Below are 14,078 nucleotides of genomic sequence, written 5' to 3'. Positions count from 1 at the left end.
CTGTAACCGCCTCGTCGCCGTTTTGGCTCGACGGCCAGGGCCACGACTATGAGCCCGCCGTCGTCTCCACCGCGGGGAGCCACGCCAGAGGGAGCAGCCGCCTCCTTGGCCGGAAGGAGTGTTCCGGCCGTCGGTTTCGTTGCCACACGCGTGCCGAAGGGCGACGCTGCAGAGGGCCAGTAGAGGGCCGTTGCCTCTGGCGCCGCTGATCTGCGCGGATGCGAGCCGAGGGCCGCATCGTTCGCCTGGGAGCGTCGCCGGCCTCGGTCTTCTGTGCCGCGACGCGGTTGGAGGCTGTCCTCATGGGCGCCGAGCCTGCCATCTGTGACTTGCGCAGTGGGAGGGCGTGAAGCCAAGCACAACGGCGGGGCCTGTGGCCACGACACACCGAGAGGAGCACCGTCGGGCCGAGGGCCGCTGCGTGCTCCGCGCTGGGAGCCGCATACGTCACTGGGAAGGCGTCGCCGCGGTCGCGCGTTAGGCGGCCGTTGGCGGCTTCGCGCCTAGGCCGCGCCGCCTCGTTACCGCAGGACGCGAAGCCAGTGATTCCGGTCTCCCAGTCCAGCGAGGGGCCGAGGCCAAACGAAGCTGATTGTCCAGCAATGGCGTCCTTGATGCAAGATGGCGGCGAGCGCCACCACCAGTCCAGTGACGATGGTAATGAAGTGAGGCATCTTACCTCTTCTTGATTCATGTTCTGTAAAAAGAAATTAGGATCGATGGATGCCAATGCCCTTGATCTTCATTCTCCTGTTAATTTCCTACAAGGAATCGCTCTTGAAGAGCCAATTAAAGATCGAGAGATTCATGTCGTTGCAGTGCACAGTGCGAGGCTGCCGCTTGGAAGCACTTCCGCCGGGCTGAGGGCCGCCGAGGTAGCGGGCGCCACCACGCCTGGCCGAGGGCTGAGGCCGTCCAACTAGCGAGCGATGCCGTAGCCGGGGAACGCCGCACCGGTGGAGTCGCTCTGCCTGGAGCGTGGTGATAACGTATTGAAATAGAACGAGACGCAATCTGATAGTAATGAAAAACTGTGTCTATTGACAATGACAAGTTACATATTTATAATCCCCGAAGGGGCGCATCCGAAAGGACACGACGGTTACAAGAGTTGCATCTCTTTATATGACAGTTTGGATAAGTGGAGATTTAATCTCTTAATTAACTTGTGTTAATTAAGTCTTAACACTCACCACACGCCTATCCATACTGCCACACGCGCCTCGTAGCTTCTTCGCCGCTCCAGGGCGTCCACCGCTTCCTCTCCTCGCCGCTTCAGCGTCCCGCCACCGACGCGTCATCATGCCGTCGCGCCGCCGAGGAGCGTCGAGCTACCGCGGCGTCCGCCAGTGCCCCAACGGCTGATACTCCATCGAGATTCGGTCCGGCGACGTTCGGTTCGGCCTCTGTACGTTTCGGACCTCGCACGAGGCTGCACGCGTCTACGACGCGGCGGCGTGGCGCCTGGACAGGCCGCACCATCAGATGAACTTCCAGGATGTCGAAATGCGCCAGCAGGCGCAGGACGTCGCCCCTCCGCCTCGTCTTATCACGGATCAGAACCGTGCGAAGCACGCTCGGCGGCAGCGCCGCCTCCTCCTCGTCGAGGAGGACGAGCGGGCCATGGCAGAGTGGCGCCAGCGCCACCCGGAGGACGTCGCCAACGAGGAAGCCTTCTGGGCAAGGCGCCGCGAGGAGACGGCAAAGCGCCGCGAGGAGCGGTTGGACATGCGTCGGCGGAAGGCCCTGGCGTTATCGCAGTGCGAAATCGTTGAAAATGGTGGGCAGTCGATCTTTTCGTCTGATGATGATCGTTGGGAAGACATGTGGCTCAATACCTCGGACCAGACCAGCGAGGATGGCGATGATGATGATGATGACGACTGGGAGTAGGCTGTAATTACACTATCTAGTAGTTTTTTTAAAATTGTTGCACCGTAGTTTCTTATCCATCTATGTTATGGAACTATGTAAAATATCTATGTATCGTTTTGATCTATGAATTTTATTTTATTGTTTTATATTATTTAAAAAATGTACGCAATGTTTAGCGCATGCTGCATTTTAGCACGGCCGCTAAAGCTACGCGCGTGCTCTCAATTTTAACGCGGCTGCTGGAGCCAGCGCTACCGGCCGCATCAAACCAGGTGAAGGGCGTGCGGCAAATGAGTTTTTAGCACGCGGCGCGTTGCCCGCGCGACTGTTGAAGATGCTCAAAAATAAGGAAAAGGTGTGGCTACGCCCAGCTGCCCAGGGGTACTCGTGCTGAAATTTGAGATGGGCTCTAGGCCCATATAGCAATTTTTGAAAAATCTCTAAGGGCCCATGTGGTTATGTGGCACTAGGTGTAGTGGGAAGTTTAGTCCCACCCCGGAAATGGAAGAGGAGTTGGACCTCCTTATAATGGTTTCTCTTCTACATGCTATTGGAGCTTGAGAAGAGAAGAGGTCCTCGCGCACTCCTCCTCCGCCGCCCGCCTCGCCACGCCTCGGCACGATGCGCCGCGCCGCGGGTTGCGGGATTGAGCCGAGCCGAGCTCACATCTACGCGCTTATTTTTGCCAGTCACTAACGAAGAGTTCTCTGACAGCTGGGCCACGATCTGAGACGTTAGATCGTGGGCTGTCATGGACTCGGACGTGGGTCGAGCCCACGTCTCTCCATGCGGCTGCGCCTATATAAGTGTGCGGTGTCTCCTAACCCTAGCCGCCACGAACAGATCACGCGCACGCCCACCGTCGTTCCTTTGTTGCTGCTGCCGCCGGTGACTCCATCCCGTCCGCCGCGTACATGATCGACGGGAGAGCAAGTCTCCGAAACCACGCCCTTCTGGTTCCTGTACGGGGTGAGGGGCGAATAGTTTTTTGGGCAACGATTATGCGGTTGCTCGCTTCCAGTCGTCTACTTCCTCTACGTCCGCGTCGCCTTCATCATCATCATGTCCACCGACGCCGAACATGCCGTCGCCGAGAAAGCTGAAGCCGACAAGAAGGCCGCCGATGACGCCGCCGCTGCCACCAAAGCCGCGGCCTCTGCATGGCCTACTGGAGGGTATAACTCGTTTATCCCGCTCTTACTATTTTCTGTTTTAGCCATGCTAGCGTTATACGTAGATATTTCTGCAATTAGCGTAGTATGTGCTAGCTTGACTGAATATCAGTATGTGTTTATTTGTGTCAATGCCATGCTAGTGATTTACTCGTGGATTAATTTAATCGAGAAATTGCCTATTTACTCAACAATCCAAAAACCTATTATGTGTAGGAATTTTTTGGCAAGTGGCTTTGTCGCTGCACTGAAACCGGATAAGTTTACCGGTTCGTATTTTAAGCGTTGGCAGACTAAGACCACTTTATGGCTCACGGCTATGAACGTGTTCTGGGTCACCGGTGTCTCCACGGGAACGATTGCTCCTGAACAGGAGAAGGCGTTCAAGGAGGCCACCGTTGTGTTCCTCGGAGCAGTTCTTAGCGTGATCGGAGATAAACTGGTCGACGCATATTTACATGTGCATGTCGCCAAGGACTTGTGGGAGGCGCTCGAATCTAAGTTCGGGGCAGCCGATGCCGGGAGCGAGATGCATATTATAGAGCAGTTCCATGATTACAAGATGGTTGAAAACCGTCCTGTATTGGAGCAGGCTCATGAGATAATATGCATTGTTAAGGAGCTTGAATTTCTTAAGTGCGAGTTACCGGGCAAGTTTGTCGCGGGCTGCATAATCGCTAAGCTCCCTAATTCCTGGAGGAACTTTTCCACCACTCTGAAACATCAGAGGCGTGAATTCTCTATGGAGGATGTCATTGGCCATCTGAGTGTTGAGCAGAATTCAAGGGCAAAGGACTTGCACGGGAAAGGGGCCGAAGGGACTTCTGTCGCCAACATGGTGAACCAGAAGAACTTCAACTCCCACAAGTCCAAGGGAAAGAACAGTGTCCAACACAATACCGACTTTAAGAAGAAGGGTAAGAAGACTTTCAAGAAAAACAAGAAGGATGAGGGCTGCTTTACTTGTGTTTTGATTGAACATTGGGCCAACAAGTGCCCAAACAAGTACAAGAAGTCATGACAGGACTCCAAGTCCGTCAACATGATTGTGGACAACAATGAGAATGGTGCACCTGGGTACGGTAATTTATTTACTGTTTTTTCAGTGTTTCAGCCCACTGATTGGTGGGTGGACACAGGTGCAGGTGTACATGTGTGTGCTGACATTTCATTGTTCACTTCTTACCAGGTCACAGGCCACGGGTCCGTATTGACGGGGAATGGCGCGAGTGCTTCTGTTCATGGTGTTGGCACGGTCGATCTGAAGTTTACTTCGGGAAGGATCGTGCAGCTGAAGAACGTGCAGCATGTCCCCGCCATCAAGAAGAACCTCGTTAGTGGTTCCCTTCTATGTAGAGAAGGGTTTAAGTTGGTTTTTGAGTCTAATAAATTAGTTGTTACGAATTATGGACTCTTTGTTGGAAAATGTTATGAAAGCAGATGGATGTTCCTCCTTTCCCTCGCAGATTTTTGTAATAAAGTCGTGAACCATATTCATTCGAATGTTAATGAATCTGAAGTTTGGCATTCACGTCTTTGTCACATTAGTTTCGGTGTTATGACGCGACTAGCCAAGTTGGATTTAATCCCGAATTTCACCTTAGCCAAAGGTTCTAAGTGCCTTTCATGTGTGCAACCTAAGCAACCTCGCAAGCCTCACAAGGCCGCGGAGGAGAGACACTTGGCACCATTAGAACTCATACATTCTGATCTTTGTGAGATGAATGGAGTGTTGACTAAAGGTGGAAAAAAAAACTTCATGACATTGATAGATGACTCCACTAGATATTGCTATGTGTATCTGTTAACACTAAAGATGAGGCTCTATACTACTTTAAAATCTATAAGGCAGAAGTTGAGAATCAACTTGAAAAGAAAATTAAACGAGTCCGGTTAGATCGTGGTGGAGAGTACTTCTCGAGTGAGTTTGATTCTTTCTGTGCGGAACACGACATTATTCATGAGAGGACGCCTCTCTATTCACCCCAGTCAAACGGGGTTGCCGAGCGGAAAAACCATACTCTAACTGATTTGGTTAATGCCATGTTAGATACATTGGGTTTATCCAAGGCATGGTGGGGGGAGGCTATATTGACGGCATGTCATGTCCTGAATAAAGTTCCGACAAAGGATAATGAGATCATTCCCTATGAGAAATGAGCAAAGATAAGGACAACACTCTCGTACTTGCGTACTTAGGCCCGATGGTACGATTGAAAAGTACAAGGTTAGGCTTGTGGCCAAGGGTTATGACCAGAAAGAAGAGGAAGATTTCTTCGATACTTATTCACCTGTGGCTAGACTGACCACCATTACAGTATTACTCTCGTTGGCGGCCTTGCATGGTCTTCTCGTCCACCAGATGGATGTTGAGACGGCTTTTTTGAATGGAGAGCTAAATGAGGAAATCTATATGCAACAGCTAGATGGCTTTGTGATAGATGGTCAGGAAAGAAAGGTGTGTAGGTTGCTGAAATCTTTATATGGCCTGAAGCAAGCACCTAAGCAATGGCATGATAAGTTTAATACAACTCTGACATCTGTTGGTTTCGTTGTTAATGAGGCTGACAAATGTGTATACTATCGCCATGGTGGGGGCGAAGGAGTTATACTGTGCTTGTATGTTGATGACATACTGATATTCGGAACCAACCTCAAAGTCATTGGGGAGGTCAAGTTGTTTCTGTCTCAGAACTTTGAAATGAAAGACCTTGGTGTGGCTGATGTTATCTTGAACATCAAGCTACTGAGAGATAATGAGGGTGGGATTACACTTCTGCAATCCCACTATGTTGAGAAGGTGTTGAGTCGTTTTGGATATTCGGACTGCACACCATCTCAAACACCATATGATCCTAGCGTGTTGATTCGAAAGTCCAAAGGCACGACTATAGATCAATTGAGATACTCTCAAATCATTGGTTCACTAATGTACCTAGCGAGCGCAACGAGGCCTGACATCGCGTTTGCTGTGAGCAAACTGAGCCGGTTTGTTTCCAAACCGGGTGATGTACATTGGCATGCTGTTGAAAGAGTTATGCGCTATCTGAAAGGTACTATGAACTATGGACTTCACTATACCGGATACCCGTCGGTACTTGAAGGGTATAGTGATGCAAATTGGATCTCTGATGCTGATGAGATGAAGGCCATAATTGGGTATATGTTTACTCTTGAAGGTGGCGCTGTTTCTTGGAAGTCTTGCAAGCAAACGATCTTAACGAGATCGACTATGGAAGCAGAATTAACAGCATTAGACACATCTGGTGTCGAAGCAGGATGGCTTCGAGATCTTTTGATGGACTTGCCATTGGTTGATAAACCGGTTCCGGCTATCCTTATGAACTGCGATAATCAGACTGTCATCACCAAGGTGACAAGTTCAAAGGACAACATGAAGTCCAACAAACACATAAAAATAAGATTAAAGGCTGTCAGAAAATTAAGAAACTCCGGAGTGATAGCGTTGGAGTATGTCCATACGGCTATGAATCTGACAAATCCCTTTACGAAAGGGCTATCACGTGTAGTGATAGATAATGCATCGAGGGAGATGGGTATGAGACCCACATAAGTTGCCATGGTAGTAACCCAACCAAAGTGATCGGAGATCCCATGAATTAGGACCTGGGAAAACAAGCCAGTGGTGAACTGAGGAGAGTAACTATACTAACCCACTCCGTTGGAGATGCAATGCTCTCGATACTGTATGGTAGGATGACTACTGTCTTAATGTGTTCCGAAGCTTATATAAGCAAGATGCCATCCTACAGAGCGATCTTTGGAGAAACAAACCTATATGAGTCCAACTGCTGGTCACAGTCTATGAGATTGGGGTGATCTCTAGTAAGATCATGAATAGGCTAGGAGTGTGACTTATATGCTCCACCCGAGGGGTCAGCTTTCGGCAGCCTAGTACTAGTAAGACATGTGGTGAAACTTCTTTACGCCAAACTGACAATTCAAGGCATAGTCTATTGTTCAATTGTGAAGGAGTGTAACTACTTGCTCTAGGTGAAGCTCAACCTTAATAGTTCTTCACCGAAACACTGGTATATCGAAACAGTAATTAGAACAAAGGACACAATGGGCCCTCGAGATCTGGTGGGGGATTGCTGAAATTTGAGATGGGCTCTAGGCCCATATAGCAATTTCTGAAAAATCTCTAAGGGCCCATGTGGTTATGTGACACTAGGTGTAGTGGGAAGTTTAGTCCCACCCCGGAAGTGGAAAAGGAGTTGGACCTCCTTATAAGGGTTTCTCTTCTACATGCTATTGGAGCTTGAGAAGAGAAGAGGCCATCGCGCACTCCTCCTCCGCCGCCACGCCTCGCCACGACGCGACGCGACGCGGGTTGCGGGATTGAGCCGAGCCGAGCTCACACCTACGCGCTTATTTTTGCCAGTCACTAACGGAGAGTTCTCTGACAGCTGGGCCACGATCTGAGACGTCAGATCGTGGCCTGTCACGGACTCGGACGTGGGTCGAGCCCACATTTCTCCACGCGGCTGCCCATCGTCGTTCCTTTGCTGCTGCTGCCGCCGGTGACTCCATCCCGTCCGCCGCGTACACGGTCGACGGGAGAGCAGGTCTCCGAAACCACGCCCTTCTGGTTCCTGTACGGGGTGAGGGGCGAATAGGTTTTTGGGTAGCGATTACGCGACTGCACGCTTCCGATCGTCTACTTCCTCTACGTCCGCGTCGCCTTCATCATCATCATCACCGACGCCGAACGTGCCGCTGCCGAGAAAGCTGAAGCCGACAAAAAGGCCGCCGAGGACGCCGCTGCTGCCACCAAAGCCGCGGCCTCTGCATGGCCAACTGGAGGGTATAACTCGTTTATCCCGCTCATACTGTTTTCTGTTTTAGCCATGCTAGCGTTATACGTAGACATTTCTGCAATTAGCGTAGTATGTGCTAGTTTAACTGAATATCAGTATGTGTTTATTTGTATCAATGCCATGCTAGTGATTTACTCGTAGATTAATTTAATGAAAAATTACCTATTTACTCAACAACTCGCTCACTCCCCTTATCCTTACCCTCAGGTTCCATCGAGATCGATGAAGACATAGCAAGAAGGTCAATGAAACCTTTATTTGTATCCAGCTGTTCAAAGGATCGGTTGACATTAAAAAAGGAAGAGTCGACCCAGACACCTACAAAATAGTAGTCAACTTCGGAGGAGGATAAGGAAACGCTGGAGCAAGCAGTTGAGATCAAAGCTGATTAATCGAGAGAACATGGTAAGAATGCTTCGAGGGCTCGTGATCCTCGCCGCCGCCGTCGTCGCCCTGCAGTGCTGTGAGCTCCCACGCAGGGCGGATGGCAGGTGCGTCCTGTTCAACTTCGGCGACTCCAACTCCGACACGGGCTCCCTCCCTGCCGCCTACGGCTTCTACCTCGGCCCGCCCGCCGGCCGCCGCTTCTTCAACCGGACCACCGGCCGCTGGTCGGACGGCCGCCTCTACATCGACTTCATTGGTACGTGCCTTGCGTCCAAACCATCGCTCGTTTAGTTCCATGCAAGCAGAGCTCAGCTCCGACGTGCCATCGGTTGCATGCCTGTGCAGCCGAGAGCCTGGGGATCAGGTACCTGAGCCCGTACCTGGAGTCGTCGGGTTCCAACTTCGCCGACGGAGTGAACTTCGCGGTGGCCGGGGCGGCGGCGGCGAGCAACCAGAGCGCCATCCCGTTCACCATGGCCACGCAGGTGAACCAGTTTTTGCATTTCAAGAACCGGACCCGGGAGCTCCGGCCGCTGGGGCAGGGCTCGATGCTCCCGGAGGAGGACTTCCGGGGAGCCGTGTACTCGATCGACGTCGGGCAGAACGACATCACGCTCGCCTTCCTTGCGAACCTCACGCTGCCGGAGATCGTCGCGGACGGCGGCCCGCTCGCCGCGGTCGCCGCCAAGGTCGAGGAGGCCGTCCGGGCGCTGTACGGCAGCGGCGCGCGCAAGTTCTGGGTGTACAACACCGGGCCCATCGGGTGCCTGCCGCAGACGCTGGCGCTGCGGCAGAGGCCCGGCGACGAGCTCGACCCCGCCGGCTGCCTCGCCCGCTACAACGCCGCCGCCCGGGCGCTCAACGCCGGCCTCGCCGCGGCGTGCCGCCGGCTCGCGGACGAGTACTGCGGGAGCGCGACCGTGGTGTGCACCGACATGTACGCCGTCAAGTACGACCTGTTCGCCAACCACGACCAGTACGGCATCGAGCGGCCGCTGATGGCGTGCTGCGGCCACGGCGGGCCGCCGTACAACTACGTGAACCTCAAGACGTGTGGGCAGCCGACGGCGACGGCGTGCCCGGAGGGGGAGAGGCACGTGAGCTGGGACGGCGTGCACTACACCGAGGACGCCAACGCTATCGTCGCCTCCAAGATACTCTCCGGCGACTTCTCCCAGCCGCGCACCAAGCTACAGGCACTGTGCAAATAAGAACACGACCACTTGTGATTTTTTTTTTTTGTTGAAACTCACTTCAAAACTTTATTTAAACTTCCCAAACTGGGATCTCGTCTGAGACAACATGCAAAATACAGTGAGGTGATACATGCAACCAGACCTTACAAAGATTATTCGCTACGCCCTCTCTAGCTAGCATATGTGCCGCTTTATTTGCTGAACGTTTAACCCAAGTGACCCTCCATCTCTCCCTTGTAGCCAACATTTGCTTGACCTCCTCAATGACCGGTCCCAGCAAAGACAAATCCTTTTTCCTTGCTCTGCAGCTTGCAAACGATCTCGCAGCAGTCCATCTCATTTAGTTCGTCCGCTAGTTGCACTGCTCTTCTACAGGCATATAGCTCCGCCCTTGCTGGTTCCTGGCTCCGCGGAAATACATGACAGGCACTGCCGAGGAAAGCTCCCTCCTAGTTCCTAAGAACAATGCCAGCTCCTCCCAGCTCCCCTACCTTGGATGTTGCCGCATCAACATTGGCTCTCACCCACCCCTCCTCAGGCGGTCTCCATTTCTCGCAAGGGGCAGGGTTAGTTTGCTTGTTCTTTCGCCTGTTAATGGACTGCCACTCACCCATTAGGTGGAAAACTCTTCTCGCAATCGCATCAGCATCTTCAATTCTTTGTCCATCTCTTGCATTGTTCTGGGCCAGCCAAAGCACATACACACCCTGGACCATGACCGCTGTGTCATCGATTGATGCATTTGCAAATCAAGACAAGAGCCATCTTGATAATGCACTCTGAGGGCCAACTGACTTCGGTGGGATCGCCACCGGCACCCCCAACTCCGAATGCATTATCTTCCAGAATTTCAATGAGTGAAAACAGCCCCAAAATCCGTGAAAGATCGTTTCTTCTCTTCCACACGCAACGCAGAATACACTTTCTTTGATTTTCCTCCTTTGACCCACCGCCAATCCATTCCGGATCAGCCGCCACATGTGTGTTTTCACCTTGCCCGGCGCGACGGTATCCCATAGACACATCCATGATTTGTGGTCTGCCACCGAAGAAAAGGATTCCGGCCGGCCTGCTTTGAGGCGTTTCTGTGCCATCCGTAAGTGGTAGGCGGATCGCACCGTGAACGGACCATTCTTGGTGTAGTTCCATGCCAGGTAGTCCTCCATAGTCGGTCCATCGATCGGAATCCGGGTAATCTCTTCAGCCTCGTCCGGAAAGAACATGGAGTACACCTTCCCATGGTCCCAAGCATTGCCATGCCCGTTCAGAAGGTCACGGACCCTCGTTATCTCGTGTATATAGTTTTGGCCCAGTGGCCTTAAACTTCCCTTCCCCTGTATCCAATTATCATGATGCACTTTAATTCTTGTGCCATCCCCAATCCTCCAAATGAGCCCATCTAACAGCAGATCCCTGCCATGTAGTATGCTTCTGAAGGTAAAGGAACTACCGTTCGGGCATGTTGCATTGAGTATTGATCCCTCCACAAAATATCTTGCCTGTAAGACTCGTGCACATAATGAGTCCGGTACCTGGAGTATCCTCCAAGCTTGCTTGGCGAGCATGGCTTGGTTGAAAGCTTCTAGGTCTCGAAAACCAAGACCTTCCTCGTGTTTCCTCGTGCACATTTTATCCCAGGCGATCCAGTGCACCTTCTTCTTACCATTTGCTTCCCCCCACCAGAAGTTTGATGAGATAGATGACAGATTCCCGCACATTTTCTTCGTGAGTTGGAAACAACTCATGGTAAAAGTTGGTGTTGACTGGAGACTTGACTTAACAAGCACCTCTCTCGCAGTTTTGGACAAACCTTGACCCTTCCATCCGGCCACTTTTCCTCTCGCACACTCCTTAACATATTTGAAAGTTCCATCCTTTGATTTGAAAACTACTATAGGGAGCCCTAGATATCTCTTGCTGAGTGCCTCCGCTGATATGCCACTAACCTGCTGCAACTCCTGTTTGCTTTTGTCAGAGCTGCCATTGCCAAAGAAGATTGCAAATTTTTGAAGATTAATTTTCTGTCCCGAGGCCGCTTCATAGTCCTGAAAAATGACTCGGAGTGCATCAAAGTTTTCACTGGAGCCCTCAAGAAACACCACGCTATCATCTGCGAACAGAAGATGAGTAACAGTCGGCCCATTGCTCCCAAAAGACACACCCTTTATGTCCTTCTGTCTCTGTGCATTCTTAAGCATTACCGAGAATCCCTCCACACAAAACAGGAAAATATATGGGGAAAGGGGGTCCCCTTGTCGAAGTCCATGGGAGGGGAGAAAACCGTAGGAGAGCCCTCCATTCAATTTAACCGAAAAAGTAGCTGATTTGACACACCTCATGACCATCTCTCTCCAGTGACTAGAGAAACCAACTTTCAGCAACATTTGCTCAAGGAAATCCCACTCCACTCTATCGTAGGCTTTCATCATATCTAGCTTCACAACGCACAGAGTTTCTTTCGCTTCCTCCTTCTAATCGCATGCACACATTCATAAGCCACCAACACATTGTCCGTTATTAATCTGCTAGGTACAAATGCACTCTGTTCTTCTAAGATCATAAAAGGTAAAAACCACCTTTAGTTGGTTAGCCAGTGCTTTCGCGGCGATCTTGTATAGAACATTACATAGGCTAATAGGGCGGAATTGCGAAAGTAACTTCAGTGAGCTTACTCTTGGGATCATCACTATGACTGTGTCATTAAAACCCGTCGGGGCTGCCTGGCCAGCAAGGAACTCGCGTATCGCCCCACACACATCATCTTTTAACAAGGCCCAATGTTTTTGATAGAACATGGCCGGCAGACCGTCCTGCCCCGGTGCCTTCGTGGGTCCCATCTAGAAGAGGGTTGCCTATATTTCCTCATCGGTGAACGGCGCACTGAGCTTGGCATTCATCTCCTCTGTAACAGCAACGTCAATATGCTGCAGCACTCTCTCCACATCCCATGAGCCCTCCGATGTGAACAACTATGCATCGAACTGAGCCGCCATCTCCCGCATCCCGTCATCATCAGTACACTTGGACCCGTCCTCTCTGGTAAGAGCTTTGACCGTGTTTTTCCTTTTTCTGTGTGAGGCGCGGTTCTGAAAGTACTTTGTGTTTTGATCCCCCTCTGTCAGCCAGTCAACACGAGATCTCTGCTTGTAATAAACCTCCTCTCGTTCATATAGCTCGTGTAACTGGTCCTCGACATCCTTTATTTCCTGTCTATATCCAGTCCGCGCAGTCCGCACTTTGGCCTCCGCTACCTGCACCTTCAGGTGAGCAATTTGTTTTTTGATTGACCCAAAGACTTGGCGGCTCCACCTCTGCATGGTCCCTGATGCGAGTTTAATGCGGCTGCATGCTCCCCCAAGTGCACCAGCTTCGTGGTTGGTTGCCTGGGCATCGGCCCGTGCAATTGCCACCATCGCCTCATATCCCTCGTGCCTTGCCCAAGCTGCTTCGTAAACAAAAGGACGTTACCCCCCCTCCGAGTGCGCCACAGTCGGTGCCACATGCACTTTAACAACTAGCGCCTGGTGATCAGATTCCTCGGTCATTACATGTATGACTTCGACCGCCGGGAATAGTTGTGCAAAATTTGCATTGCAGGTGGCCCGGTCCAACCTCACTTGAATGTTCTCGCTACCATCTCATTTGTTGTCCCACGTAAAGGGATACCCCGAGTAGCCAAGGTCTGCGAGTCCGCAGTCGGACAAGCAATCCGCAAAACTCTCCATTTGGCTCAAACACCTAGGGTTGCCTCCAAGCTGCTCTTTCTGGAGAAGGGCTTCGTTGAAGTCCCCCGCACAAAGCCATGGGAGATTATCTTGCGCTCGGAGATAGCGAAGCACATCCTAGGTTTTCTTTCTCTTTTCCACAGGCTCCCCATATATTCCAGTGAATCTAAAGGTGACACCATCCATCACAATTTGAGCATCCATATAGTATTGGCACCACGGCCTCACTGTCACCTCCACATGATCTCTCCACCACAGAGCTAATTGCCCACTCTTACTGTTACAGTTCACAGCTACCCCATGCCTGAACTCTATACTCCATTTCAATCTCTCCATCACTCCTGCCGTTTCTTTAGTTTCTGATAAGAATACCACCGCTGGGTTGTATGACCTAACCAGGTCCCATAATTCGCCCACTGTCGGGTCCAACCCCAACCCCCGACAGTTCCAGGCTAAGATGTTCATTGCTCCCGGTGGCCCTGCGTCCTAGCAGGGTCTGCTGATGTACCTTCATATTCGGATATACGGTCAAAAACTGAAGTTGTTTTCTACCTTGTGTCACGAATGAAAGTATCATGTCCTTCCTGACTATCCCCTCCCTCCTTTGGTTTCCACACCTGCCTTGGCCTCCTCTTCCTAGAATCAGGGGGAGCATGGGAGCTATCTCCTCTCCCCCTTGTTCTTCATGATTCTGCCTGGGTTTGCGAACATAATAGCATTTCCTCCTTTCAGTAGGGTAGTGCGGTGTATATCCATAAATCACCTCTCTTTCTCTACTAGCTGTACCCCACTCCCTCCGGCGCCGTTCTTCATATTGCTCCTTGTCATACTCCCGCCACCTTTGCTGCATTTTCATTTGCTCCCGGAGATCTCTTTCTTTCT

The 14,078-nt window shown here is 51.4% G+C and overlaps 2 protein-coding genes across 3 annotated transcripts; both read left to right on the top strand.

Annotated features, from left to right (window-relative positions):
- LOC125547229 lies at positions 1 to 2,362 on the top strand. Of its 2 annotated transcripts, none has more exons than XM_048711190.1 (2): positions 1 to 657; positions 820 to 2,362. In XM_048711190.1, exon 2 carries the CDS (start codon positions 1,486 to 1,488, stop codon positions 1,891 to 1,893), a length of 408 nt encoding a protein of 135 aa, XP_048567147.1. In that variant the 5' UTR covers positions 1 to 657; positions 820 to 1,485; the 3' UTR covers positions 1,894 to 2,362. The 2 variants fall into 2 exon arrangements, with proteins under 2 accessions (XP_048567147.1, XP_048567152.1); XM_048711195.1 differs by having other exon boundaries at positions 1 to 665.
- A 5,813-nt stretch (positions 2,363 to 8,175) lies between these two features.
- Positions 8,176 to 9,514, top strand: LOC125506043 (GDSL esterase/lipase At1g09390-like). Its single transcript, XM_048670955.1, has 2 exons — positions 8,176 to 8,531; positions 8,621 to 9,514. The coding sequence occupies exons 1-2, from the start codon at positions 8,291 to 8,293 to the stop codon at positions 9,484 to 9,486; spliced, it is 1,107 nt and encodes a 368-aa protein (XP_048526912.1). The 5' UTR covers positions 8,176 to 8,290; the 3' UTR covers positions 9,487 to 9,514.
- The last annotated feature ends 4,564 nt before the right edge of the window (positions 9,515 to 14,078 follow it).

This window comes from Triticum urartu, chromosome 1 (genome assembly GCF_003073215.2).
Source record: "Triticum urartu cultivar G1812 chromosome 1, Tu2.1, whole genome shotgun sequence".
Classification (NCBI taxonomy): domain Eukaryota; kingdom Viridiplantae; phylum Streptophyta; class Magnoliopsida; order Poales; family Poaceae; genus Triticum; species Triticum urartu.
This window is presented reverse-complemented; position numbering and strand designations above follow the sequence as displayed.

Coding starts and splice junctions, on each gene's coding strand:
- LOC125506043 (XM_048670955.1), top strand. CDS start 8,291: ATGGTAAGAATGCTTCGAGGGCTCGTGATCCTCGCCGCCGCCGTCGTC. Junction 8,532..8,620: donor CCTCTACATCGACTTCATTG/GTACGTGCCTTG, acceptor ATGCCTGTGCAG/CCGAGAGCCTGGGGATCAGG.
- LOC125547229 (XM_048711190.1), top strand. CDS start 1,486: ATGAACTTCCAGGATGTCGAAATGCGCCAGCAGGCGCAGGACGTCGCC.